The sequence below is a fragment of the Antennarius striatus genome, chromosome 16 (assembly GCF_040054535.1).
Source record: "Antennarius striatus isolate MH-2024 chromosome 16, ASM4005453v1, whole genome shotgun sequence".
NCBI lineage: Eukaryota > Metazoa > Chordata > Actinopteri > Lophiiformes > Antennariidae > Antennarius > Antennarius striatus.
In genome coordinates this window covers 10,977,330-11,001,714 of record NC_090791.1, presented here as the reverse complement: position 1 = coordinate 11,001,714, position 24,385 = coordinate 10,977,330, and the positions used below count along the sequence as shown (strand labels likewise).

The following is a 24,385-nucleotide window of genomic DNA, read 5'->3' as shown; positions in this document are numbered from 1 at the left end:
TATTAGTCATTTTCTGTTTTCATGTTCCGCGTAGGCGGTATTTATTTTTATTTTCATTAGGTAATCTATGAAGACTTAGGCATGAATGCACACCTTATGTGTTACCATGGTATTTCAGCTTCACTTAACAGATGTGGGTGTGCTGATGTACATAATTTATACCTTTGCTCTCTCATCCTGTTTCTCATACTCATGTCCTGCAGTCTCATTTTTGGTTTGTTGATTTATGTATTTTATTTTTTTGCTTTTATACAGAACTGCCCCCCAAGAGAGGCCAGGGTGCTCAGTATGATAATCCCCTCTGGGGACAGCTGCCAGCCAACAGGAGTGCCACAAGTCCTGCATCTTCTAACAACCTCAGTGGCTGGGATCAACTGATCATTGACCAGAAGGACACCGAGGCTTGGCCTTCTATTACCCTCAGTCAGAGCCAGGCCCCTCCAGGAGGATGCCCTGTGGATACTGATCCTGGTCGCCTGACCAGCAGCAGTGGTACTACTAGTAGTTGCAGTGCAGTGAATATGGCCACAGGGGCCAATAGCCAGACAGGCCACTTCCCTGCCAACCATCTTAGCAACAAGGTCAACAGTGGGCCCAACCCTGCCAATCATACTGGAACCAGCATGCTTTCTAGCCAGGTTGCAGCTAATCGCAGCTGGGGCTCTGGGCCTGGACCTTCCCATTGTTCCTCTCATTCTTCAGTGGGAAGTGAAGGGAAGAGTGACAGCCCAGTGGGAGGAGGAAGCGGCAGGAGCTGGGGCTCTTCACCTTCCTCCTCCAACAACTTTAACTTGAACCTAAACCCTAATGCTAACCCTTCTGCCTGGCCCATGTTGGGGCATGATGGGGCTGGCACAGGGGGAGGCATCTCAGGGGGAGCCAACACCATTTCACCTCCTCAACCTTCACCCAACCTCTGTAATCCACCTGGCCCCCCACCAGCCCAGACCAGCACCTGTACCGGAGCCAACACTAATAGCAACTCCTCGGGGATTGGCAGCGCCTGGGGTAGCATATTGGCTTCTGACACATCAGAGCCACACCCCTCCCCGTCCACGAATGTGTCTTTCAGTTCAGAACCTCAGAACCTTAAAACTGATGGACCAAATCACACTAATAAGCAGGAACCCCTCAGCCCCATTCGCAATTTGCCTGGATGGGGTAGTGCACCTGTAGGCTTGGGTTCCATGGGGCAGCCTCTACCGGGGGCCCCGCAGGTTAATGGAGAAGATGGAAGTTCTGTATGGGGCAACAGTGGTGAATCAAAGGCAACATCATCTAAGGAAGCTGCTGGCTGGGACTCTGGCTGGGGGCATGGTGGAAATGGAACAGGAAACTCTGGAGGCTGGGGTGACCAGTCTGGTGGGGGCTGGGGGAAGCAGCACGCTGAAGAGGCCCAGGGAGGTTGGGATGCCCCTAGCTCTCCTCCCCAGGATCCTCAAGCTGGTCCTTGGGGCAGAGCTGTGAGTACAGCTGGTGCCAGTGAAGGGAGCAGTGACAGCATGGAAGGACACCCCTCAAACAGAGACCACTCCTCCAGAGACAATCCAGCTCCTTTGCTGCCTGCCCAGGATCTGGACCCCAGGGTATTGTGTAACACTGGCTGGGGACAGACCCCGGTTCGCCAGCACACCTCCTGGGACATGGATGATACTAAGCGCAAAAATGATGTAGGCACTGAATCATGGGGTTCTGGCCCAACCACTCCAAGTCATACCCAGGGGCCCTCCAACACTAATATGGGCCCCTCTCAGAGGACTGACACAGGGAACAAAAATGATGGTGCCGGTTCTCAGGCAGCTTCAGGTTGGGGTGGAAGCATAGCTGCTACAAACCAGTCTAGCGCTGGTTGGGGAGAGTCACCCAACAACATCAAGCCCCCAGGTGGCCCTGGTGGCTGGGGAAATTCCACAGCAGGAGATCCTGCCACAACTATACCCAAGAATGGGGTACAGTCTTGGGGAGAGGAGAAGTCAGGTGGTTGGGATGATTCTCACATCAAAGCAACACCCCAAGGCTGGGGAGAAAAACCCAAAGCATCCCACAGCTGGGGTAGTAGTGGAGGGAATAACAACACAGGGGACTGGAGAGAACCCGAAGAGAGCAAAAAGAGTTCCACCAACCCTGGGTGGGAGGGAGAAGCAGGAGGCTGGAAGGAAAAACCACGAGGTTGGGGAATGTCTTCTTCAGCACCTGGTGTACCTGGAGCAGGAGGAAATGCTGGCTGGGGAGAGGCAGTTTGTCAGCGTCCCAGTGGACCCCCCCAAGGCTGGGGGGGCAAGCCTCAGGATGGGCCCAATGGTAATAGTAGTGGAGGAAATATGGGTTCTTGGGGCGGCTCAGGCACAGTGAAGCAGGGTGGAGGTTGGGGCGGTAGCAAGCAAGAGTCTTCAGGTGAACCTACAGGTTGGGAAGAACCCTCCCCACCTTCAATCCGGCGTAAGATGGAGATCGATGATGGGACCTCAGCTTGGGGGGACCCTGGTACTTACAACAAGGCAGTCAACCTGTGGGACAGAAACAATCCAGGCATGTCACAGGCTAAAGTCAACACTGGAGGCAATAACCCCCAAGGCCCCAACAACAACCATCCCCCTACTCACAATCACCCCTATCATGGGTCAACTGCACCTTTACAGAACCACACCCAAAATTCACAAAACCCAGGACCCAGCAGCGTGTCAATGGATCCTGTTGTCCAACACCAGTCTGGGCCATCTCACAACAGGGGTCCCCTCATAACTCAAGGTAAGACAACATAATGCTCTATGATCTCTAGAAGTAGGCAACACCCCCTTTTTTGCCTGGTTGGTCAGTCTTTTTTGTACGTAGGTAAATTATTAAATATTAAAATATATTTTCTTGAGGTAATTTTATTTCGGATATTCAAAATGCAAATCAAGAGAAATAACTAGATTTTGTTCACTGTTCAAAGTAAAGGTGTCAACCATGAAAGTTGGTTGTAGGATAGTTAGCACAGTGCACAGTTAAGCTCCAGTCTGTTGATCCACTTACAGATATAATCTTGACCTAGTTTGGCCTCCTTGGATTTACATACTTTTCACTGTCCAAATGAGTTAAGCAGTGCTAGCTATCTGTTAACGAGGCTCATCACATTTCACAGCACCAGACACTTCTGTGCGGGTAACCCTGGCAACCCCATATGGGTACCCAAAGGAAGCACAAGAATGTTGTTTACAAAGTGTCTTGTGAAAATAGCAATTCACCGCAAGCTGTTTGGGACAGATCGGAAGTGTGTGATTATGTGGGAGCCACCATCTGTCAGTAGTCAACAGGAGGAGGTGGAGCAAGCCCCTTCGAGCAGAGAGGGGTCAGAAGCCCCCTGCTGTCCCTCACTTAATGCTGCATGCTGACTCCACATTGCATTTGCTTCCCAGTGAAACCTGGCAACTACTCTAATTGCAGCATAATGGCCTGTTACCACACAGTGGGTTGAATAACATTTATATAATTCTTCAGTAATGTAACTAATGTAGTAAAGAGAAATAACTAATTTAAGAAATAATACAAAAGTAACTAACTTTGCTTTGTCCGAGTGCACCGTGATTTAAATTGGTATGGCACCTCAGTCAATCCTACAAGAAGGTTTTATTAATTTTAGAGCAGCATTTAGGACTTGACCGCTACCTGTGGAGAGAGCTAAACTGAGCCTGGCAGTGTCACAGGCCCAGAGACAGCACTGGGTCTCTCATTCCAGGAGGCAGAAGGCTTTGCCAAAACTTAAATGGACATCTTCCCCTTCTGTCAGCCCTTCTTCTAAGCCAAGCCCAGGTCTGTGTTGTTCTGCACGAGTGGCACTTCACATTCTGAAACAGAAGGATTAACAGGGCAATGGTGTTCACCAAAGGCTCAGTTACATCTAAGATCATTTTATATTTATATATAAACATATATTTGGTTTTATGGGTCTGTTTGTTATATTCAACACAATTTAAACAAAATAAATCATAGAATTAATAAATTAACAATTGTAATTTGTGATGTGTGGGATGTGTCTCACAGACAAAAGTGCTTGTTAAATGTTGGATTTGAGCACATGGCAGGCACATTTAAAATTATTACCAGTCCCTAACTAATCAGAGAAGAATTGCGTGAATCTCCCGTTGTGAGTGAAGAACAATTTAGCAAAGAACAGTGAAGAGAAGAGTCTTCCTTTCTGAATAGTGGTGTGGGTTGACATGAAATAAGAGAAGGTTGTTTACCAGTAGTTTTATATTCAGTATGTTGCATTCAAGAGACCATGAGCAAACTCAACTCTTATTGAACACAAAATCATCACATTTCAGCGTAAACAATATGAATTCTTTGCTTTACAGTTTGTTTGTCAAGTGCTTGGTTAATTAAGCCAACCAATAACACAGCGCCATAGTCTTATTAATATAATAATCCACCACTGTGAAAACAGCAAGTCGGTATGGGCTCCGTCCATCCCTAACATTTCATTTCCTGAGCAACCAAGTGCTGTACTGGTACGTGTAACTGTGTTGTTTGTATTTTTTCTGTTTCCATAGTTACACATTGGATTTGAGGCCAACAACTCAAGTGGGATTTCTCTCAGATGAGGATTTCCAAACCATAACTCAAAAAAATATTCCTTTTTATCACAAAACTTTATGTACATATCAGCCTTGTAGTAAGAGGTATTTTTGAGCATGTTGCTTAAGCATTTATTAATTTTTCAAAAGTGAAGACTGAACATTTTCTCAGACCAATTGCAAAATACAGGTGCAACTACTTCAAAAATACATCTTTAGTGGCAGAACCTGAGCATTTCAAATTAGATAAAATTCGGAAAATAACATTAATGTTATAATGTTATAATATTACTTTAGTATAATGAAGTCATATAGTTTTAGATTCACATGCGGGTATTTGTGCAGTGAAATACTTGTAGTGATGGGCACTTTTTCTTGCGTCTCTCAGGTTGGGGAGAGATACCTGGCTCCCACACAAAATCAGAGAGCACTTGGGGGGAACCTGCACCGTCTCCGGTCAGTTTGGACAATGGGACTTCTGCCTGGGGTAAACCCACTGGGAGCTGTGGAAGCTGGGGTGACGGCAACCCAGACAGCTATAGCAGGGGCAACCCACCAATGACATCTGCATCTTGCAAACCTGGTAAACACTTTATCTCTGCATTGTTTCATCAACCATGTGTATTTTTGATATAACACAGGCACAGCATTGTCTAAAACGTACTTCAATAGTTCTTTGCTGATGAGCCACTTCAAGTTTTCAAGCTGATTAGAAGGAAAGTATGAGTACTGTAGTTGACATTTTACTAGGATATTCACACTGACCTCTAGTGGACATTTTATGTTTGAAAATGCTCAGATTACATCACTGCAATCAGGTTTTTTATTCCTTCATAAAGATTAATGTTGTAAACTTATTATATTTATATTCAACTGAAAGCTTACTAGCAAGAGGACAACCAACAGATTCTTAACTTTAATATAAATGAGGATAATTAAATGTCATGTTGCTAGTTATCTTGCTTTAGTTCCGGTTTATAATGTGGAAAGTTGGAAAAACTCAAATTTTCATAAACATGTTATACATTTTAGAGGATAAATTTATATTATTAATTTGTTACACAAAAAATGTTTTTAAAATGATTTCCATGATATAGTAATGTCTCTGTATACCTTATGTCCTCAACATATTTGGGAATACATGCTCTATTTTGATGAATTCTCTAGCCCCCAAACCTATGCAAGACGGATGGGGAGGTGGAGGTGAGGAGCTGAATTTGTCGGGGGGTCAGTGGGACGCTGAGGAGGGAGACATGTGGAACAGCGCTGCTTCCCAGGAGAGCAACTCTTCATGTAACTCTTGGGGCAATGCATCTAAGAAAGTCCCACAAAAGGTGTGAAGCAGGAGTAACTGACAAACAGGAACAAATAAGGAAACAGATTTTCACATTTAAACATTAGGTTAGGCTGATAATACTAATTTCCTCTCGTCAATTCTGTCAGGGAAAAGTCCCGGGGAAGCAAGAAGATGCGTGGATCATGAATCGTCTCATCAAACAGCTAACAGACATGGGCTTCCCTGTGAGTTAAAGTGACATTACACTGCTTTTACAAGCTAACTGTGTGTTTTGGTGTTATTAATGCATAGGTGTTGTTCATGTAAATGAATGTTGCAACATTTGAGAAATTTTTCTCTGAAAATAAAATTGAAAATTTTAAAGCTTGACTTCTAGAATTTAGAATGCTGTTGAATTGTAATACATTTTATAACACATTTTTGACTCATAGATCAAATAGTTCTTCAAAAAATTGCTGACAGTTTGAAAATGATCTCTTAATGTGATTGGTCATTCAATGCGCAAGTCAAACATACAGTATAATGTGCATGATCGCATGTTGTTTGTTTTATGGGTATTGATTTACTTCTGCACTGCTGATGCTTTCTGGTTTGTTTGCAGAGGGATCCAGCTGAGGAGGCTCTGAAGAGCAACAACATGAACCTGGATCAGGCCATGAGTGCCCTGCTAGAGAAGAAGACGGAGCTGGACAAGCGGGGGATGGGGATGACTGGCCACGACTACAACAACGGGCTCATCAACAAGTCCATGAGCTGCCCTCGGCCTCCGCTTCTTTCCAAAGATCACTCTGCAGACCCTCGCTTACCCTTCATGGAGAAGGTGAGTCAGTCACGCAATACTCGCATCACATCAGTATGCTGGATCGTGCCACATATGTCAAGTGAGAAAAATCAATGATATGTTGTCTTGATTTTAGTTGCTCCATGTAAGCAATGGTGCTTTGACAGTCGTAAATGTGGATCTTACTTTAAATAAAATGTTCAAGGCAATTCAAGCCATGAATATAAAAAGCTGATTAAGTTACTAGAATTCTGTGGACTTGATTTCATTTATGTGTACGCTATAGATGGACGTAAGAGAGCGTTCATTTGATACCTGTCTGGGAATATTACACTCTTACAGATATAAATGAGTCGGATAAAACTGAAATACTTGTGGATAGTGTCTACAATTCAATCTACAATGCTTGCAAGGCACAATAAATGTGTATAGAAGCTTTTCTTTTTTTGTAACAAAAAACAAACCTCTGATTCTATGTACCTCATGGCCTCACAAACACACTAAGAAATTTTTTGTATCTTTTACAAATGAATGTAACTCTTTAAGTATATAGAAGGAGCATAAATAGGCCTTTAAGCACATCGTAGATAAATATGTTCCGTAAAACTAATGAGGAAAAAGGTAATTAATAATCTTCTTGTGCCTTTCCGTCTGGTGTCAGTGTTCACCGTCTCTCTTTTGATTCTGCAGAGTGGAATGTTTGGTGGCGGTGGAGCAGCACAAGCTCGGGCCATGCAGCAGCCACAGCCGCCTCCTCAGCCACCAGTGCCGCCTCTCAGTTCCTCTCAGCCAAGTCTACGTGCTCAAGTGCCTCAGTTTCTCTCCCCTCAGGTACGTACACACACATCTGCACATTCAGTTGGTAGTTTATTGTGTATCTACTCAGCCCTCTTTTGGCAGTGGGTTTTATTTTATATGTTGATACTTTTCCCAGGTTCAAGCACAGCTCTTACAGTTTGCAGCAAAAAACATTGGTCTGAATCCTGCACTTTTAACCTCACCAATAAACCCTCAACATATGACCCTTCTGAATCAACTTTACCAGCTGCAACTGGTGAGTCTCAACCTGCCTTTGCTTCTCAGAGAAATAAGCTGTATTGAATTCTATTCTTGAGTTTCAACTACATATACAGAAACATTGAAATCTTTTATGAACTGATTCACAGGCATACCAGCGTTTACAAATTCAGCAGCAGATGTTGCAAGCTCAACGCAATGTTTCTGGCCCTATTCGACAACAAGAGCAGCAAGTATGTTTACCTTCCTGACCATTGATTTTTCTTTCTTTCCTAAACTAAGTTACTCATTCTGATCATTTAAATTCTTGACTTTTTAAAGCTAGGGTGACACTACCTGAATAAAACTGAAGTCAAAATTCAGCCTTCAGTTGTTAGAAGTAGCGCCTGTGCATTATGGATCCTGAATATGTCCTTGCTGTGACATCTTCACAGGTCGCACGTACAATCAATAACATGCAGCAGCAGATCCAACAGCACCAGCGTCAGCTGGCCCAGGCTCTGCTGATGAAGCAGCAGCAACAGCAGCCGCCCCCCTCCCACTCAGGCCTGCACCCTAGTGGGGCCAAATCCGCCCTGGATTCATTTCCAGGTCACCCCCAGGCTCCATGCCTCCCTGACCTGCAGACCAAAGAGCCGCAGTCATCTCCCAACACCTACAGCTCCTATGCTCTCTGTTAGTGCAGTAACTCTTACGGTGCATAAATAACGCTGCGCTAATCCTCGTGGCTTTGAGGCTGTAACATGCATCTCTCTCCTCAGCTGGACTGAATCCAAGCATGAATGTAAACTGCATTGAGGTGGGAAGTTTATCACTGAAGGAACCCCCCCAGCCTCAATCACGTCTGTCGCAGTGGACGCATCCTCACTCCATCGAAAGCCTCTCTGGAAACTCCTCTCCTTTAGAGCCCAACCTGGGCAAACACGGTGAGGAAGCAAAGAGTATAATGCTGGGGAGAACACCTTTTTGACTTTGTGAAAAAAATCCCAAATATTTCCCACACATCACCTCAATGCTGAATTCAATATTTCTCAGGTGCCAGCATGGGCCCCCCTGTGAAGCCCCATCAACTGGAGGACTCTTACAGCCCCTACAACCTGATATCCAGCTCAGAATCTCCTACCAGCCCACTGGTCCCCCCAGAGAGCTGGGGCCAGGGCAAGAACAGCAGCGACAAGATGGCCAATGGGACCAATATCAACTGGCCTCCAGGTTAGAATCATTGAAGTATTTTCCGTTGATGGTTTGTTAGTTTCATTTTAGATTTTAGATTTGTCAATGTGCCAAGGAATTAAATAAATCATTTTATCTTTTTTAATGTTTTAATTTTGATTTTCAGAGTTCTGCCCTGGTGTTCCCTGGAAGGGTCTCCAGAATATCGACCCTGAGACTGACCCAAACGTGACCCCTGGCAGTGTTCCCAGTGGGCCCACCATTAACACCAACATCCAAGATGTCAACCGGTACCTGCTGCGGGACAGGAGCGGAGGTGAGCACAGGATCAGAGCAACGGCTGAGGTGCTGTTGTCACAAACGTGGCCTACAAGTCTAGAGAGAAGAAACCAGAGTGTCCATTAAACACACTGAATACACACAATTTGAAAGTCTCTAAACAACAAGCTGTTTGTCCAAGGATTCTAAGCTCACTGAAGTTGTCAGTATCGTGCTGCCACCAGACACCCTGCTTTTTATTCTATTTTCATTTTCCTACTGCCTCTGCTGTCATCATGTACCAGTTTATCTTCTTCAGTTCTTAATGGGCCGACTACCATCATTTGTAGAGCACTTTTTCTTTGCTCCATTTCGTCCTTCCTCTACTCTTTCCTTATTTGTTCGTGTCTGTGTTTTGTTTTTTTTGTGTTGATGGCATCGGCTTAGGTTCCTCTCCCACTTCATCACAGAGCGAGGCTCTGCCTCCCTCCACAGATTGGCCAGTCAGTGCCTACACTAGCTCGTTCAGTATGTCGTCCCCGGAGACAGACGATGCAGGTACATGGTTTATCAATAATGCTGTTCCCCTACATTGCAGTGTCTGAATCACTGCAAATCAACATTATCCTCTCCCTCCTTTAACAAACAGAGCCTCAACCACTCACTAGAAAACCACATCTTTAGTTTTTGAAGTCATTCTTGATTAAATCTGACCCTAACCCAGTATCCCCCCTGTCAACTGTGCCTCTCGTGCATATTTCCCCCGTGGTGTCAGTATATCAAGTGCATCTCCTTCCTCATTTTGTTTGGCATGGGTGGTGTTGTCCTTTGGGGACATGCGTTCATTTTTTTTTCTGCAGGATTCTCTCCTGTGGTCAGGGTCCTACAGGTGAACTTTTCTTTCACTCCTTCCCATCCAGGTAAACTGCCAGAGATGAAATCCACTTGGTCTCCAGGCCCAATTTCTCACAGCCAGGCATCTCTTTCCCACGAGCTGTGGAAGGTTCCCCAGGGTCCCCGGAGCTCCAACACGGCTCCTTCCCGCCCACCTCCTGGCCTCACTAACACCAAGCCTTCATCAACCTGGGGGGGTAACTCCCTTGGTCTGGCCCAAGGCTGGAGCAGCTCCTATACCACAGGTGGTGTCATAGCGAAATATCTGGGGCTGAATATGGCATGATTAATACAATTTAAATGGGCTTCATCATTAAAGCTGAAATATTTAAACCGCTAATCATTTCTTTTGGAATCAAATTTGGTCAAGCAGATGATGCCAACTCTTTTTAAAATTTGGTTTTAATTATTAGATTATTTACACAGGAAATGCCCTCAAACAGCCCAGCCAGTGTTTGAGAAGGAAAAGCAAATGTTTGGTGTTCTGAAATTACTTCCAGTATTGTGAGTTGATTATACAAGAAAGATAAACAGGTTTTTGTGTTTAACCTAGAAATTAATGTTCTAGGACATAATATTTGAAGAATGAAAGATATTCTAACGCATAACTATGTCATAACTATGACTGGGATTTCTGCAGGTTGGCGGCACTCAAAGAGCAAGCAGTTCTTTCACGTGTTGTGCAAACACAGACCAGTTCTAGCATAGAGAATATAGGATTAGGAATGACAGAATGCTAAAATCTCACGACAGCTGTCAGCTGACGTGGGTTGTTTGTTTTTACAGCAGGTACCACATGGAGCACAGACAGCTCCACTCGGACCAGCAGCTGGTTGGTCCTGAGGAACCTCACTCCACAGGTAAGAATATAATCAGCTGTTCTCTCTTTGCCTTCAGGAGTTCCACTCCCCCAGAGAATTTTGTCCAATCATAGCTGTCGGTGTTCGTGTTTGTGTTCCAGATCGATGGATCGACTTTGCGTACACTGTGCATGCAGCACGGCCCCCTCATCACGTTCCACCTCAACCTGACACAGGGGAACGCTGTGGTGCGCTACAGCTCCAAGGATGAAGCTGCCAAGGCTCAGAAGTCCCTGCACATGTTCGTCTCCCAGCGACCTGCTTCAAACAGTTAGAATCTGTAATTCTCAATATGTTACTCATCCACCTTTCTCCTGCCGTCTCCATCCAGGTGTGTGCTGGGGAACACCACCATCCTGGCAGAATTTGCTGGGGAAGAGGAAGTGAACCGCTTCTTTGCACAGGGCCAGTTGCTTGGTGGAACAACCAGCTGGCAGGCCACTCCAGGCACCAATCATACCAGAATGGGCGGGGCTGGTTCCGGAGCCTCCCATCCCATTGGTCACTCGCCCCACTGGAACAACAACAACAACGGCAGCAGCAACAACAGTAGCAGCGGCCTGGGAACGGGCGGAGCGAAGACGAGCGGAGAGTTGCTGTGGGGTGGTGTGCAGCAGTATTCCAGCCTGTGGGGACCCCCGAATGCAGAGGAAGGACGAGTCATGGGGAGCCCCACCCCAATCAATACGCTGCTGCCTGGGGACCTGCTGAGTGGGGAGTCCATGTAGGAGGTACAGGCCCAGGCTCAACAAACACCAACAGGAGCAAAAACCTTGAAAATCATTGTGGAGATAATCAGTGTGGGTATTACAGTAAAGGGAGACACGAGAGGAGGACAAGGCTCCATCCTCGCTCTCGCCAACTTCTTTTTCTCCTTTACCGTTTTCATTTCAGTTGGTTCTTTTGTGAATCTCGGTGAGTTTTTTTTTTCTTTTTTTTCTTCAGTGTTCAACTCTTGCTTTTGGAGACACCTTTCATTCAACAAAGACTTTTTACAGACATGAACTTTTGAGAACTTACTGTGTGAAACATGTCCTTTCATCAAACGGACACGACGACAAGCTGCCATCTTAAGTTACATAATCTCTCTCTTTGCCTCTTGAGGCAATCATTCTGCACCTCAGAGATCCATTATGAGGCATCATTCCCAAAGTAAAAAACTCTCCAATCAGAGTGGTGGTTGAACTTTCAGCTGATCCAGACTCAACATTTGTTCCTCTCAGCACTAATATTAGCCTTAACCTCTTTCCTGCCCTGCTATCCTCTCACTGTACTTGGTGAAGAAGCATACGGACACTTGCACATCCTTATTTCTGAGCCAGTGAAACCTGAGTGGAGTGTACATGCTGCTGCAGCTTAACATAGACAACCACAGCTCACAATTTCATTGCATTTTTTTTGCAAGCAGATAGAGTTCCCCACACAATGCTCTCAAAGGGAATGATGCAACTCTGTTCACCGTGTTGAAGCCATTGTTATTTTGGTCGCTGTGGTTTTTATCATTTTGTCATTTTTCTTCCAAAACCATTGCAAGCAAAGCTGAGAACTGATGTCTGTCAATCTTACCTGGTGGGAGGAGCGCTCTGGAATTGTCGCGTGTACAGTTATAGGGCACGATGGATGGCGAAATGAACCACTGCTATTACTATGGAACTGTAAAGACAAATACTTCAATGCACCTCAACTCGAACTTCAGCGAGGAAACTCGCAGTTTGGTCTCAGTGTCAGACCCTCTCACTGATGTTGTGGAAAACCTCAAGTCATAAACGTTTCCCACCGCTGTGTTGTCGTCAGTGACCCCTGACCCTTCCACCTGCAAAAACACCATTTCATGTAACGTGCAATATACGCCGCAGACTCGACCGTCCAAGCACCCTATCATGTCCTATTAGGAGTGACTGAACTGCAAATGCTCTATCTGCCCTTTCTGTCCCCCCATCCACCCTCACCCCCCCCCCCCAAAAAAGGAGTGTATTAGCTCAGGAGAGTAGCAAGCTGGTCTTCACCGACCTTCTATCCAAGATACAAGGACATACACACAAAGCACTTCTTCAGCCGACTTGCTCTCCACACTTATGCCAGTGACTAATTTGGGGGAGGAGGAGTGATGGGTGTGTGTGTGTGTGTGTGTGTAAGTGTGTGTGTGTGCGCGTGTGTGTGTGCATTTGCACGCACTTGGAGAGAAGGCATCAAACCAAAATTGAGAGGAGCCTGTTTTTCTTTTTACCCAGAAAAAACCTTATGACCTTTTTTTTTCATTTTGTCCAAATTTGTGTATGTAAAAAAAAAAAAAAGTATGATGCAAAGATTTGTGAATAGGTGGTCTGTCATAGCACTTAGAAAGAGCATCGCTGCTCAATATACCCTTAAAGCCAACAAATAGAAGAGAGGAGAAGCAACACTGGCAAATAAAAACTGAAGAAAAAAAAAAACCAAGGACATAAAAGCAATCTGCTTAGTGGCTTCTCTATATACTTATTTTTCAACTTAAAATGGATGTGAAGATGTTCTGGGTTTTTTTCCCCCCACTCCTTCTTCCTTCAAGTCGGTGGGACCAGGAAGGATGTCAAACATGGTAGCAAAATGAAGGGAAATACAAAGAAAGGACTAACTCTGATGGTGGGTGCAGCAGGGAAAGCACTCATCCTCTCCCTCTTTATCAAAGTAAATATCACTGTTACATTGCATACTCTGAAATCTTCAGCCTTGGTGTCTGGAAACACTCGACATGTTTCTGTTCAACTGGGTCCAGCAAGAAGGATCGCCATCTTTTTTTGTCCTTTTTTGTTTTGTTTTTTGAACGTCTTCTTATTATTGGAGATCCTGCCAACCTGTGTGATAGTGTGGCCACTGAGTGCCTGACTGCTGCAGGGCGTCGATCTCTGCAGCAGCCCTCACCCCCACCCTCTCGCTTACTCAATGCTTCCCAGTGGATCCCTACAGCCTGCCCCCCACCTCCCCCAGCCTTCAGACAAGAGCAGCTCTTTCAGAACTGGCCCACCTGTATTAAATTCACTACTAACTGCTGCACCAGTCTGCCCTCAGAAGCCTCTAATTGTCTCTCCACTCTGTGGTTTCACTTATGGAATTGCCAGTGTGCATTTTTTTTTCTCATTATTGTCATGAGGTTTGCTGATCTAGTCGCTCATCATTGATGATATATATAATGATTGTTTTATGGATGGCTTTTTGATACCGGTCTTTTATGCAGTGTTCCCTCCTGCCCCTCCTTTTGCCTCAGAGGAAGGAGGAGTGTAGTTCGGAGGTACGCCGCCGCAACAGGGCCGTGTGAAGCGCTGCAGGTCTCGGTAGAAAAGGCTGACGGAGGAGTTCTTTGTGTGGCGAGTCAGACGGGAGTCCAGTCAAGCAGGGGGAAAGATTGTATCATTAAAAAGGTTCTCCAGCTCTGTACATAAAGGGAGGCTCTTGGCTCCACATTCTGTCTCATAACACACACATCCTGTAGTGTTGATGGGCCTCACTCACACTGGTGCTTTATGTTAAACTCTGGGAGCACTCAGTTACACGTAGAACCACCTCAACTGATGACAGCCTTCCATTTCTATGCAAAGACAAGGAGGTGTTCATACAGCCATCTAGGAAACCAGACATCTTCCACATCTTCATGTATCTGTCAAACTTATCGACCAGGCAGCTTCTCTTGGGACACCCAACCCCCCCTGCATTAAAAATGAAAGAGACACTGAAAGAGCTGTGAACTAGAAGACACTAACTGACCTGCTGGAGGCACTAATGGTTGGCGGTCTTGTGCCAACTGATCTACAAATATCTACTTCCAACTTGCCATATCCTAATTTATCGTTAGCATGATCAGATTTCTTTTATTGCTGCAGACGACATGAACTCCGGCTGTAGGAGGAGGAGGGCAGGACAGATTTATGGTGCTGGTCTTTCACCAACAGGGGACTGGAAATTAAGCCGAGAAACAGGCTGAATGAGGAGGAGGAGGAGAAGGTGGCGTGGGAGGGTGGGGGGAGTCCCTGTATGTGTCTGTCACTGTTTATGGGTAACATCGGGTTCATCTCTTTGAAACCAAAAACATCTTCTTTTTAAAAAAAATCATTGTTTTATCACGATTTTCACAGAAACAAAAAAAAGTGTGTTTCAGCTGTGCACTGCGAGGCTGTTCTGTTTCTCTTCAAGCTGCTGTCTTCTCACCACGTCTGTGCTCGTTCCCTGGGCCACATGTTGGTGTTGATGGGGGGGGGGGTTCCAGGTCGTTCCCTGAACCTCCTGCCTGAAGGTGGCGCCAGCCTATATTTAGGCCCGATCATGTGCACACCTGGCTTCGTCGGGGGTCGGGGTTTAAGCAGGGACCCCGTGTATCAGCAGAAACGGGGGCACACTTTGGTACCAAGTCTTATAACTTTTGGGGATTCGCCCTCTTCCAGAGTCGCCGTGGACTTGCGTCACTCAAAACAATCACTATTGCCTGTGTTGTGTGTCTGTTTGCGTGTTTGTTCCTGAAAACCTGCATAACTCCACACTGGACTTGAATCAAGGAACTGGTTTTGATGTGGGGGGGTCACAAAGAGCAGGGGGGGGGGGCGGGTTGCTGGGACGGAGGTTCCGGTCTCAGATGGGCCCTGGATTTTTTGGCGCAGCACCAGCACTGATTGCCAGGCCCCCTCCCTCAGCCCCTCGCCTCTGCTGTGACTTACCTGTCTCGTTTTTGGTAATCTGACGCTCTCTTTTTTTAGAGTCACACTGACTGAAGGCAACTGGAGTTTGAGTTAAATGCTTCTCAATCATGGAACTGACAGGGGTGTGGGGGCAGGGGCATCAAAAGGAGCTGAATTAGCAAATCTCTTTGAATAAACACAGTCCTGGGTTGAATATGCACATGCTAGTTCATATACAGTATACAACAAAGAGTACGTAATGAGTGTGTGTGTATATGGCTAGATCTCTGTTTTCCAGCCCTCTCCCTGCCCCGCCTTTAGCCCTCACCCCGTGTTTCCTCCTCGACATTATATTACCCAGAAGACAAGATCATAAACATATCAGAGTAATACAAAATAATGAAAACAAATACTTGAATCAAAAGAAGCGCCAATAATGTAATGTGAACACTTTTTGTAGTGGTTTTTTGTCTCATTCATACACTTAAGAGATTTTTGATAGCATTGGTTCAGAGTGAATTAAATTTGAAATACGAGTGTTGTTGAAAACAAAGATCGATATAAAGGCAATTTTTGCATCTGTTGTATTTGAGTGTTTGCACAAGGCTGCTTGTACTGTATGTGGTATGAATGACTGTTAAAAGTGTGTGAAGTGAAAACGTGTGCGAGAGCTCGTGATTACAGCGGAGGAATTTCCGCCTTGTGATTCTTTTCAATTCAGTATACTTTTGTTGTTGATATGTTTTTGTTTTTTTTTTCTTTTTGCTTGTCAAAAATATATTCTGATGGTAATTGTTACTAGCCTCTAGCGTTGCACTGAGTGTCGGCCTCACCCCTCATCCAGCTAAATGAACAACATTATACAAGTACTGAGGGGAGACGGGGACAGTTCATGTGTAAATGTTTACTCAAGGACTAAAATAAGTGTGTTTTTAAAATGTCATGTTTATCTACCTTAGTGGCTTTCATTGTGGAATAATCCAAGAAAGTATGGATCATAATTGAGTATTGCACCATTTTTCAGACTGTAAGCCTAAAAAAACAAGAAAAAAACAGAAAAAAAAAGTCACATATGTATAAAAAAAAAAGATTAAAAAAATTTAAAAAGTATTTTGCAGACCTGTGGCCATAGATGGAGGTAGAAGATGTTCAGCTCTCCAAATCTGAGCAGTGGAGAGAGTGAAGGACGAGACATCAGACTGAGCCTGGGCGTCGAGGGCTCGCTTCAGAGGTGCCTACCTTTTTGGGTTGTTAGCTTTGGTTCTGTTTTCACTTAAAGTTCAGTTCATTCATGTCATTTGTTTCCCTGCAAGGCCACTGACAGTTTACAAACACTTTGTTTTTTTCTGGAGTTCAGAAAAAAAAAAAATCAACAAAATTAAAGAAGAATTAAACCATGGGAATGTTGGTAAAAGAAAAAAAAGGACAAATGCTTCCATTTTTTAAAAAAAAAGTGCAACACAACACTTCACAGAATGAAGATTTATTGTGCTACTTTAAGAACTCTGGGATCGAACAGTGTTGTCTCGTTCAGTTTAACCTTCTTTGTTCTGTGTTAATGTTGATTTCATGGACTATCTGAAGCCTATGTGTTTTATGTTGATTATATATATTTTCCTTTATATATAAAAAAAGAAAAAAAAGACATAATTGCTCACTATCTTGCACACACACAAAAAAGTGGATCTTGTCTCAGGAAGGCCAGGGTTCCAGAGTACCAACTCCACGCCATTTTAATGTAAATTTCTATGAGTTAAAAAAAAAAAAGGATGATTTAAAAGAAACAATTCTAAGCACTGAAAGTTATGGATTTCAGAAGAGAAAATACCTTTGTTTCTAAATCCGTAGCAGTTACATAATAACCAAATAATGGACTTTAAATGAAAATGGAGTGCTTTATATATAAATCTATATATTAAAATTGCTTTACATTTAAAAAGAAAAAAAAAGGTCAATGATTTTGATTGTTAAAAAAAAAAGATCGTGAATAATAACATGCAAAATGCTGTATGTTTGAATCTTTGTTGTGTTTTCTTAATGAGGTCCCGTCCTGACTGAATCAGGAACATTGTGCATTACTCTTTCCTTCCTCTCTCTCTCATTCTCCCACAGCGGGTATTATTAATAGATAAATCAGACTTTTGTGGAACATTTTTCACGTTTTGGAGGATGTTTGTAAAATATGAGCTGGTTGTTAAGGATCATGAAACTATGCACAAGTGTTTGGGGGGTGGAAGATGGGGATTTTATGGCCTACTTCTACGTGGCTGATCTATTGCAGGGGTTTTTGGGATTCAATTTGTTTTTGTTTTTATTTTGTTTAAGAGGTGGAGGCGGGTGGAGAGGTGATTCATGTCGAAACCCCCACCTCCAGCTTCCCCTGATTTAGATTGAGCTAGTGTTACATCGCCATGCTGTGTATTCCTTAAACCAATGAGCGTCTCACTCTTTAGCACTGTGGGATTCTAGCCTGTCACCCTCAAGGGGTTTTTCTCTCAGTTGTTATGGTTTTCTTGGTGGGTGGGGGTGGGGAGTATGGATTAGGGCTGCTTTTTTTTGCCTTTTTTTTTTTTTAAAATATTAAGTAAAATGTCTGTACTGAGATTTAATGAAAAGTCAGTGGCTTGTAATGTTTTATTTTTTTCTCTGTATATCTCTTTCTCCTCATAGAATGTGATTGTTAAATGACATGCACCGAAACAAATGTTTTCATGAACTATGGAGCTTCTTTCAAATATTAATAAAATAGCTTTTTTCTTGGCTGTTGACATTTGGCTGTTCCATTTGCTTCTTGTATCTGTCTCTGCCTTCTGTTCCAAACTCAGATATTTGTCGTTTCCCGGAAGAGGAGTCATCTCTGGCTTTCATACGGCGGCTTGTGTCGCTTCCTGTTGCTTTGCTGCACCTTTGGGGCAGAAGTCTCGATAGGCCCTGAGGGCGAGCTGCCTGGGACAGGCGTAGTAGTTGTCCTGTGGCGGTAAGATGTTTGGGTTAGCATACAATGGAAAACTGACTTCCTCCAGGTGGGAAGGGGCCTCCCGGTTATTTTGGGATAGACCGGCGGTCTGATGCTTCTGAGTCATTTCCTCATAGATGGGGATTGAAGGTTGGGATCTGTGGTGACGCCTGGCTTTTACCTATAACACAAAATATTCTTTATTCATTTACGAACTGATAAACTCACAGTAGAAAACATTAACTTAATATTTTAGTGTATGTCTGCAACTGTTAACTGGTCTGATGAAATCGTTCATCATACAGCATGTGGGACATTTTAGATGGAATAAAAAATGGACAATTGTTTTCTTTCACTTTAAATTTGTTATATTTTCTGCATTTCCATATTTTTATATATAAACTACCTGACTGATTTTGATGACACTTGATGGAAGGGTTAGACTTATAGAAGGGAAGAACCAGGTATATTTTGGAGCAAATTTAGATGGAGTTCATCTTAGGTGCACCTCAGAGACGAAAAGAAACCACCTTTCAGACTGAATAACATCGGAAATGACACCACAAGTTAAATTTGTATCTGAACTGAAGTGTGAAGACTCACACATTTCTCTGCCACCAGACAGCTGAATATGAGCAGAAGAAGCCCTGCTGCTGAGAAGATGCTCAGGATGAGGGGAGTGTATCTGAGAGAGCATTGGCTTACGTTACCTGCAACAAAACGCACCAAACACACATCAAAATCTCAACAGGTGATTGGGTTTAAAAGCAGTTAAGTACAGTGTTAATAGCGTGAAACACACCTCTCCCTTCAACCAACAGGAAAACCTCTTGAGGGCCGAAGAAGGTTTGGATTGAGACGTTTTCTTTGTAGCTCAGCTCCCACATGTAGAGTCCGGAGTCGCTGCGCTGTAACTGGGATACGGTCACATTGACCTGGAGGTCGTCCAGTCCTCCGCAGAGCTGCAGACGCCACCTGTGCACTGGGTCAAACCTGAACTTGCCGCTTTCAGCCATCGATAGCAGGGTGGTCTGGCTCCGGGGGCTGCGGTGGTACAGGTGGAGACCTGTCACGCCGCCACGGTGCTGCAGAAGGGAACAGGAGAGCTCTAGCGTCTGGCCTTCTGTCAGCTGCTTCAAGACCAGCTGTGCTTGGGCTGGAGGAGCAAAATATAGGTCTCAGGTTTTATTCATGTAGTTGGATCTGTTCAGGTAGTGTGTGTGTACAGTTTAATAAATTTGATTCTGTTTCTGCATTTGTGCACTGTTGTCTCTAAAAGATGAATATATGCATAAAATGAACACATCAGCAAAGCTGGGGCCTCTAAGCAGAGAAATCACCAGACTCATATTTGGGGGGTGCATGCTCCAAGATTGAGCACAACACTCTTAAGGTGTTAGTTTTAGGTTGGCTCATGACACAGTAGTGCTTATCATATGTATAGTTACCATTAGCCTCAGTGCAGTGACACTGCTATATGAGCTCACTCTGCGTCTGATTGCTGTAGCATGACGATGATCATTTAGCCCCAATACAAACACATAAACATCATTTCGTGCAGTTTTCTGAGCGATCAGTCAGTCTCTTACCTTCCAAAAGTTGAATGAGAATCAGAATGAATCTTGTCTTCATGGCCTTTTATGTTCATAAGAGCGTAAAGATACACCAAAGCTCAGTCATAATGCACTCGTCCTGTTTCCTTTGGTCTCTTGTGAAATTCTGCAGTGAGCCTCGCTATATTTATTGTTCTTCATCAAGCAGGAAGAGCACTTTAAACAAGAGCAACAGTTGGCGGTGTGGGTTGGTCTTGCCCACATTAGACAAGACTCAACTGAAGGTGTTGAACACCAGATTTTAAAGTAGAGTCATACAGTTACATATGAAAACTAGGAAAGATACATTTAAAGACATCCTATATGTGTATGTCTCTGTATTTGTTTTCGCATGAGAATTAAATATTTTTAAGCATAAACAAATACAACTAAATGGCAATTTACATGAATCATGTCAAAACCTGCTTTGGTTTTCATCTGCAGGATGCAGAACAATTCATACAGTGAAACAGTGGTGCTTTTATTGTAGCTCACAAGTCAAACGTTTCTAATGACCGTGAGCACCAGGACCAGGATTGGATCAATGATTAGAAGATGATCAGACTCAGCTGTGCATTGCTGCTGTGATGAGGCTGATTGTCTGCATGAAGTGAAGTTTAAAATGTTCCACGCCTCCTCAGACCAGTTTGTCATCCGGTGGGTCAGACAGGAGCTTCAGCCGTCTGGACCGTTTAGTTTTTCTTCCGAGCTGCATTTATGGATACCTTGCTTTCTTGGATTAACCTCTTTGTTGGGCTGCTGCTGTCAGGAATCTGTGTCAGGTCGTCTTTCGCTTTCCCACCCAATCATTACATACGTCATGCTGTTCTTGAAAGACCTCGAGTCACCAAACACATCCTGAAGGAGCAGCAGAAGGTTACAGCTGAGAGTCGGAACCAGATGAATACAGTCCGAGTGTCCTGCTATCCAGACTCCATGGAGATCGTTATCGAAGCTGATATGTTTGGCATTGGAGCTCCTGTCGACAGCGATGAGTTACGTCTTGGTGTGGAGCTCAGTGATTTCTGTAGAGCAACAGCATCTTCAGAAGACGAGTACAGAATAGTTGCCGGACTAGTGAACTGTGGCACCAAACACTGGGTAACTGTTAATGTTCTGTACTTCAGACACGACGCTTTAGAATATTTACATCTAAACATGTGTGCTACCCACAGATGACCAAGGACTCTCTCATCTACACAAACCTCCTCATTTACTCCCCTGCGGCCTCTCCAGACGGGCTGATCCGAATGGACCAGGCAGTCATTCCGATAGAGTGCCATTATGAAAGGTCTACCTTTTTAATGCTCTTTTTATCGATGTTTGTAGATCCCTTTTTAAAAAACCCATGTTCTGTTTCTTAGGAAGTACAATTTGTCCAGTTCTTCACTCATGCCCACCTGGATCCCCTTCACGTCAACTCAAGCTGCCGTGGAAACTTTGGCCTTCGGCTTGAGGATTAAGACAAGTGGGTTTTATTCCCCTTCTCATGGGAAATGTCTCTTATCTCTTCTCATTGTTCATTTCTGTCCAGATGACTGGCTTTTTGACAGGGGTTCAAACGTATTTTACCTCGGTGACCACATCAGCATCGAAGCCTCCATCAGAACTGGGCATCACACGGGGCTTCGAGTGTTTCTGAGCAGCTGTGTGGCCACGCTTGACCCCGATGTAGAATCTGATCCTGGATACGTCTTGATTCAAAACGGGTAAGGATGAAGAAACGGATGGGAGTACAGTTCATTACAGCGTAACAAAAGGTGGTGACAGCAGAGCTGTAGCAGACCTCTGGGGGTTTGTTCCTGCTTTAGGACCATAAAATCTGAATGCTGCTTCCTTGTTTATTTGTGACTCTTGGGACAGGAAGCAGACCTTTACCAGATAACCTGAGGGCTTGGCATGGATAACAAACAACAAATCAGAATTGTGGTTTTTGCCCTTAACCTACTCAGTGCTTTAACATTCACACATTTTCACATTCATCTTGGACAACCAGAAACCAGTGTAGACACCTGAGAACTGAGCTTGAGGTCCAGTACTTACTCTTTCTTTTTTTCTTTTTTTTTTATAGGTGTTTGGTTGACTCCCAGCTTCCGGACTCAAGATCTCACTTCGTGTCCAGGACACAGGATGATACTCTCCGTCTGGTCGTTGATGCCTTTAACTTCCATCAAGAGGACACAGGAGAGGTGCGGCCGGCACTACCTGCATTAGCTTCAGTACATCATTTCACATTTACGGTTTTCTTTTCAAACTCCCTCCTTTCTTCCAGCTCTACATCACATGCCTCTTGTCTGCTGTGCCAGTAAATGATGCTCAAGCACCAAATAAGGCATGCACATTTATTAACGGACGGTAAGCGTGAGCCTTTTGAAATGCATGACAGATTTAAACTCGAGCAGCATGGATAAATGTGTGTGTGTTGAGAAATGGCTTGTCGTTTCAGGTGGCGCTCAGCTGATGGTAATGACTACTTGTGTGGTCAGTGTCGAAGCCAGAATGATGCCGGTTCGACACACAGTAAACCCATTGGTCCAGCACAGCCCACCCCTCGAGGCTTTGGGAAACCTGAATACGATGGCTTCTGGAGAAGTGGATATAAAACTGGTTCAGGTAGGATCTCTCCCAGAAATTCATTCTGAACTGATTCTTGACTCCTCACTTATGATGTCCAGACAGTTTCAGAGGAACAATTCATGCCTTAAAGTCAGATGACAGACTGTTTCTGTTTGGCGGCTTGTTTAATATAGGGTGGGGCCAGGAGGCAAGACTGGGGCCAGTGCAGCTCCTGCCAAATGTGCAGAGGAGCCGACCTCTGCCTGTGGAGGAGCTCCCTGATGTCCTAAATAAGATCAGCAAACCGATGCCCTATGGCAGCCAGTGGAGAGGACTGAGCAACTTACGTGGTGGGTTAATAGTGATAGCTTCTTGCCCCCTCCAACTTAAATAAGTTTTTCTCATGTACAACTGGCTGAATGAAGAAGGCTCTCACTGGCGTGTTCTAGATCTGGAGAAGGGTCTGCTTCCTGGTCCAGAACCTTCCTCAAACCAGGTGGAGGTTGGGACATCTGAACAGAGTCAAGATGTCAAAAGTGGCAAAGATCCAGAAGGTAAACGGTTAAGAATATTCAAAAATTTAACTGTGTAATTGTAAATAATACTTTTCACTCCAGAAGGTGAAGAAGCTGTAAAGGCGGCTCCTGTCATCCCTGTGGAAACAGAGGAAGCGGCGCTGGACGTGAACGACACGGCGGCCCTCAGTGACATCAGCACCGCTGGTTCGTCGATGGTGGATGAGATTAAACGGTTAAATGAACCCACTAGAGAATCTGGACTCTCAGTTATAAATGACCCTAAAAGATAATAAACTCTTAAAACACTGCTTTTTTCATTTGCTGCATATTTTACATGAAACGGTCTTTACTACAGCCCTGAAATGGAGGAGTTAAAAATGGATGAAAAGAATATTTGGGAAATTTTTGATGTATATTGTTTTGTCTGGTCATGTTGCTGTATTTTAATATTAAGTACTGGAATACTACAGAAAAGTTTTTTGACTGTCGATCTGTTATAACTTAAGATTTTAAAAAACGTTGACTGTTTCCACTCAACATCAAATTGTCTTTAAATGCTTATAAAACCTGATCGGAATTAGTTCTTTGGCTTTTAAGATCTAAAACTGCTATTTATCGAAGCAATCAAAAGTTAAAGCAAAAAAGTTAAATAGTTACGATGACATGTGGCAACATCTGACAAAGCCTTAATTACATTAAATGCTGAATATGCTGGCTGTTGGCCAATCACAGCTCGTCCCTCAGTGACTACAGCTATCACTGATCCTCACATCATTTCATGAATAATTGCCTCCAGCTGCCTTCTTTGTGTGAACTGATTAGTCTGAACTGGGAAGTGTGTGAGCTACTGGGAGGATTGTCTCCAGTGTTTAATCTCCTGCATGTTATTTAATATTCAGCACCGTCTGGGTATCATAAATCTTTATTACTTACCTTCTCCTCCATCCTTCCTGATTGCAGGAGCAGCAGTTTGCACATTTCCTCAGACAGAATGTTGATTCTTGTCCACTCATCCTCTCTGACCCTGCTGCTGTCAGACAATTTTGGTGTTTAAAGACGAACCAATGATTTGATGCTGAAGGAAGGGAATACTGTATACAAGCAAAACCTTTAGGACTGATGAAGAAAACATTTGGCTTGATGGCTCTGCTGTCTGTGTACGATGCACGGAAATCTGTACAGATCTATGTCTCCTGACGTCCGGCCTCATCAGAACGGTCAGCGCAAACCTGTTGGTGTTGGTAACACTGTGTGTGATGAAAGCTGACCTGCAACAATGTGGCT

General features: G+C 44.1%; 3 protein-coding genes across 8 annotated transcripts in view; 2 read left to right on the top strand and 1 right to left on the bottom strand.

Annotated features, from left to right (window-relative positions):
• The window catches only part of tnrc6c1 (trinucleotide repeat containing adaptor 6C1), a 39,781-nt gene extending 24,534 nt beyond the window's left edge, over positions 1-15,247 (top strand). For 2 of the 6 annotated variants that reach the window (XM_068335786.1, XM_068335790.1), the window contains 17 exons: positions 256-2,748; positions 4,945-5,139; positions 5,724-5,890; positions 6,000-6,077; positions 6,455-6,673; positions 7,325-7,465; positions 7,569-7,688; positions 7,801-7,884; positions 8,086-8,326; positions 8,413-8,577; positions 8,687-8,863; positions 8,991-9,140; positions 9,530-9,640; positions 10,003-10,221; positions 10,763-10,836; positions 10,938-11,077; positions 11,168-15,247. In XM_068335786.1, the coding sequence (XP_068191887.1) occupies positions 256-2,748; positions 4,945-5,139; positions 5,724-5,890; positions 6,000-6,077; positions 6,455-6,673; positions 7,325-7,465; positions 7,569-7,688; positions 7,801-7,884; positions 8,086-8,326; positions 8,413-8,577; positions 8,687-8,863; positions 8,991-9,140; positions 9,530-9,640; positions 10,003-10,221; positions 10,763-10,836; positions 10,938-11,077; positions 11,168-11,564 (5,171 nt within the window). In that variant the 3' untranslated portion in view covers positions 11,565-15,247. The remainder of the gene's footprint in view (positions 1-255; positions 2,749-4,944; positions 5,140-5,723; positions 5,891-5,999; positions 6,078-6,454; positions 6,674-7,324; positions 7,466-7,568; positions 7,689-7,800; positions 7,885-8,085; positions 8,327-8,412; positions 8,578-8,686; positions 8,864-8,990; positions 9,141-9,529; positions 9,641-10,002; positions 10,222-10,762; positions 10,837-10,937; positions 11,078-11,167) is intronic. The other 4 variants (XR_011038284.1, XM_068335787.1, XM_068335789.1 and 1 more) reach the window with 4 other exon arrangements.
• Positions 15,248-15,395: 148 nt separating this feature from the next.
• Positions 15,396-20,170, bottom strand: LOC137609061 (uncharacterized). The gene is made up of 4 exons (XM_068335791.1): positions 20,025-20,170; positions 19,238-19,591; positions 19,039-19,145; positions 15,396-18,616 (listed from the first exon to the last, which is right to left on the bottom strand). The coding sequence occupies exons 1-4, from the start codon at positions 20,065-20,067 to the stop codon at positions 18,344-18,346; spliced, it is 777 nt and encodes a 258-aa protein (XP_068191892.1). The 5' UTR covers positions 20,068-20,170; the 3' UTR covers positions 15,396-18,343.
• Positions 20,171-20,473: 303 nt separating this feature from the next.
• LOC137609062 (zona pellucida sperm-binding protein 3-like) lies at positions 20,474-23,438 on the top strand. The gene is made up of 10 exons (XM_068335793.1): positions 20,474-21,128; positions 21,203-21,318; positions 21,392-21,495; positions 21,562-21,736; positions 22,099-22,216; positions 22,300-22,382; positions 22,474-22,640; positions 22,778-22,933; positions 23,033-23,137; positions 23,201-23,438. Exons 1-10 carry the CDS (start codon positions 20,745-20,747, stop codon positions 23,389-23,391), a joined length of 1,599 nt encoding a protein of 532 aa, XP_068191894.1. The 5' UTR covers positions 20,474-20,744; the 3' UTR covers positions 23,392-23,438.
• The last annotated feature ends 947 nt before the right edge of the window (positions 23,439-24,385 follow it).

Excerpts from the sequence above, each read along its gene's own strand:
- LOC137609061 (XM_068335791.1), bottom strand. The coding sequence starts at position 20,067 with ATGAAGACAAGATTCATTCTGATTCTCATTCAACTTTTGGAAG. Across the intron at positions 19,592-20,024 it reads TCTCATTCAACTTTTGGAAG|CCCAAGCACAGCTGGTCTTG; the intron begins GTAAGAGACTGA and ends TTGCTCCTCCAG. Across the intron at positions 19,146-19,237 it reads CCTGTTGGTTGAAGGGAGAG|GTAACGTAAGCCAATGCTCT; the intron begins GTGTGTTTCACG and ends GTTTTGTTGCAG.
- LOC137609062 (XM_068335793.1), top strand. The coding sequence starts at position 20,745 with ATGGATACCTTGCTTTCTTGGATTAACCTCTTTGTTGGGCTGCTGCTG. Across the intron at positions 21,319-21,391 it reads ATAGAGTGCCATTATGAAAG|GAAGTACAATTTGTCCAGTT; the intron begins GTCTACCTTTTT and ends TCTGTTTCTTAG. Across the intron at positions 22,217-22,299 it reads ATCAAGAGGACACAGGAGAG|CTCTACATCACATGCCTCTT; the intron begins GTGCGGCCGGCA and ends CCTTTCTTCCAG.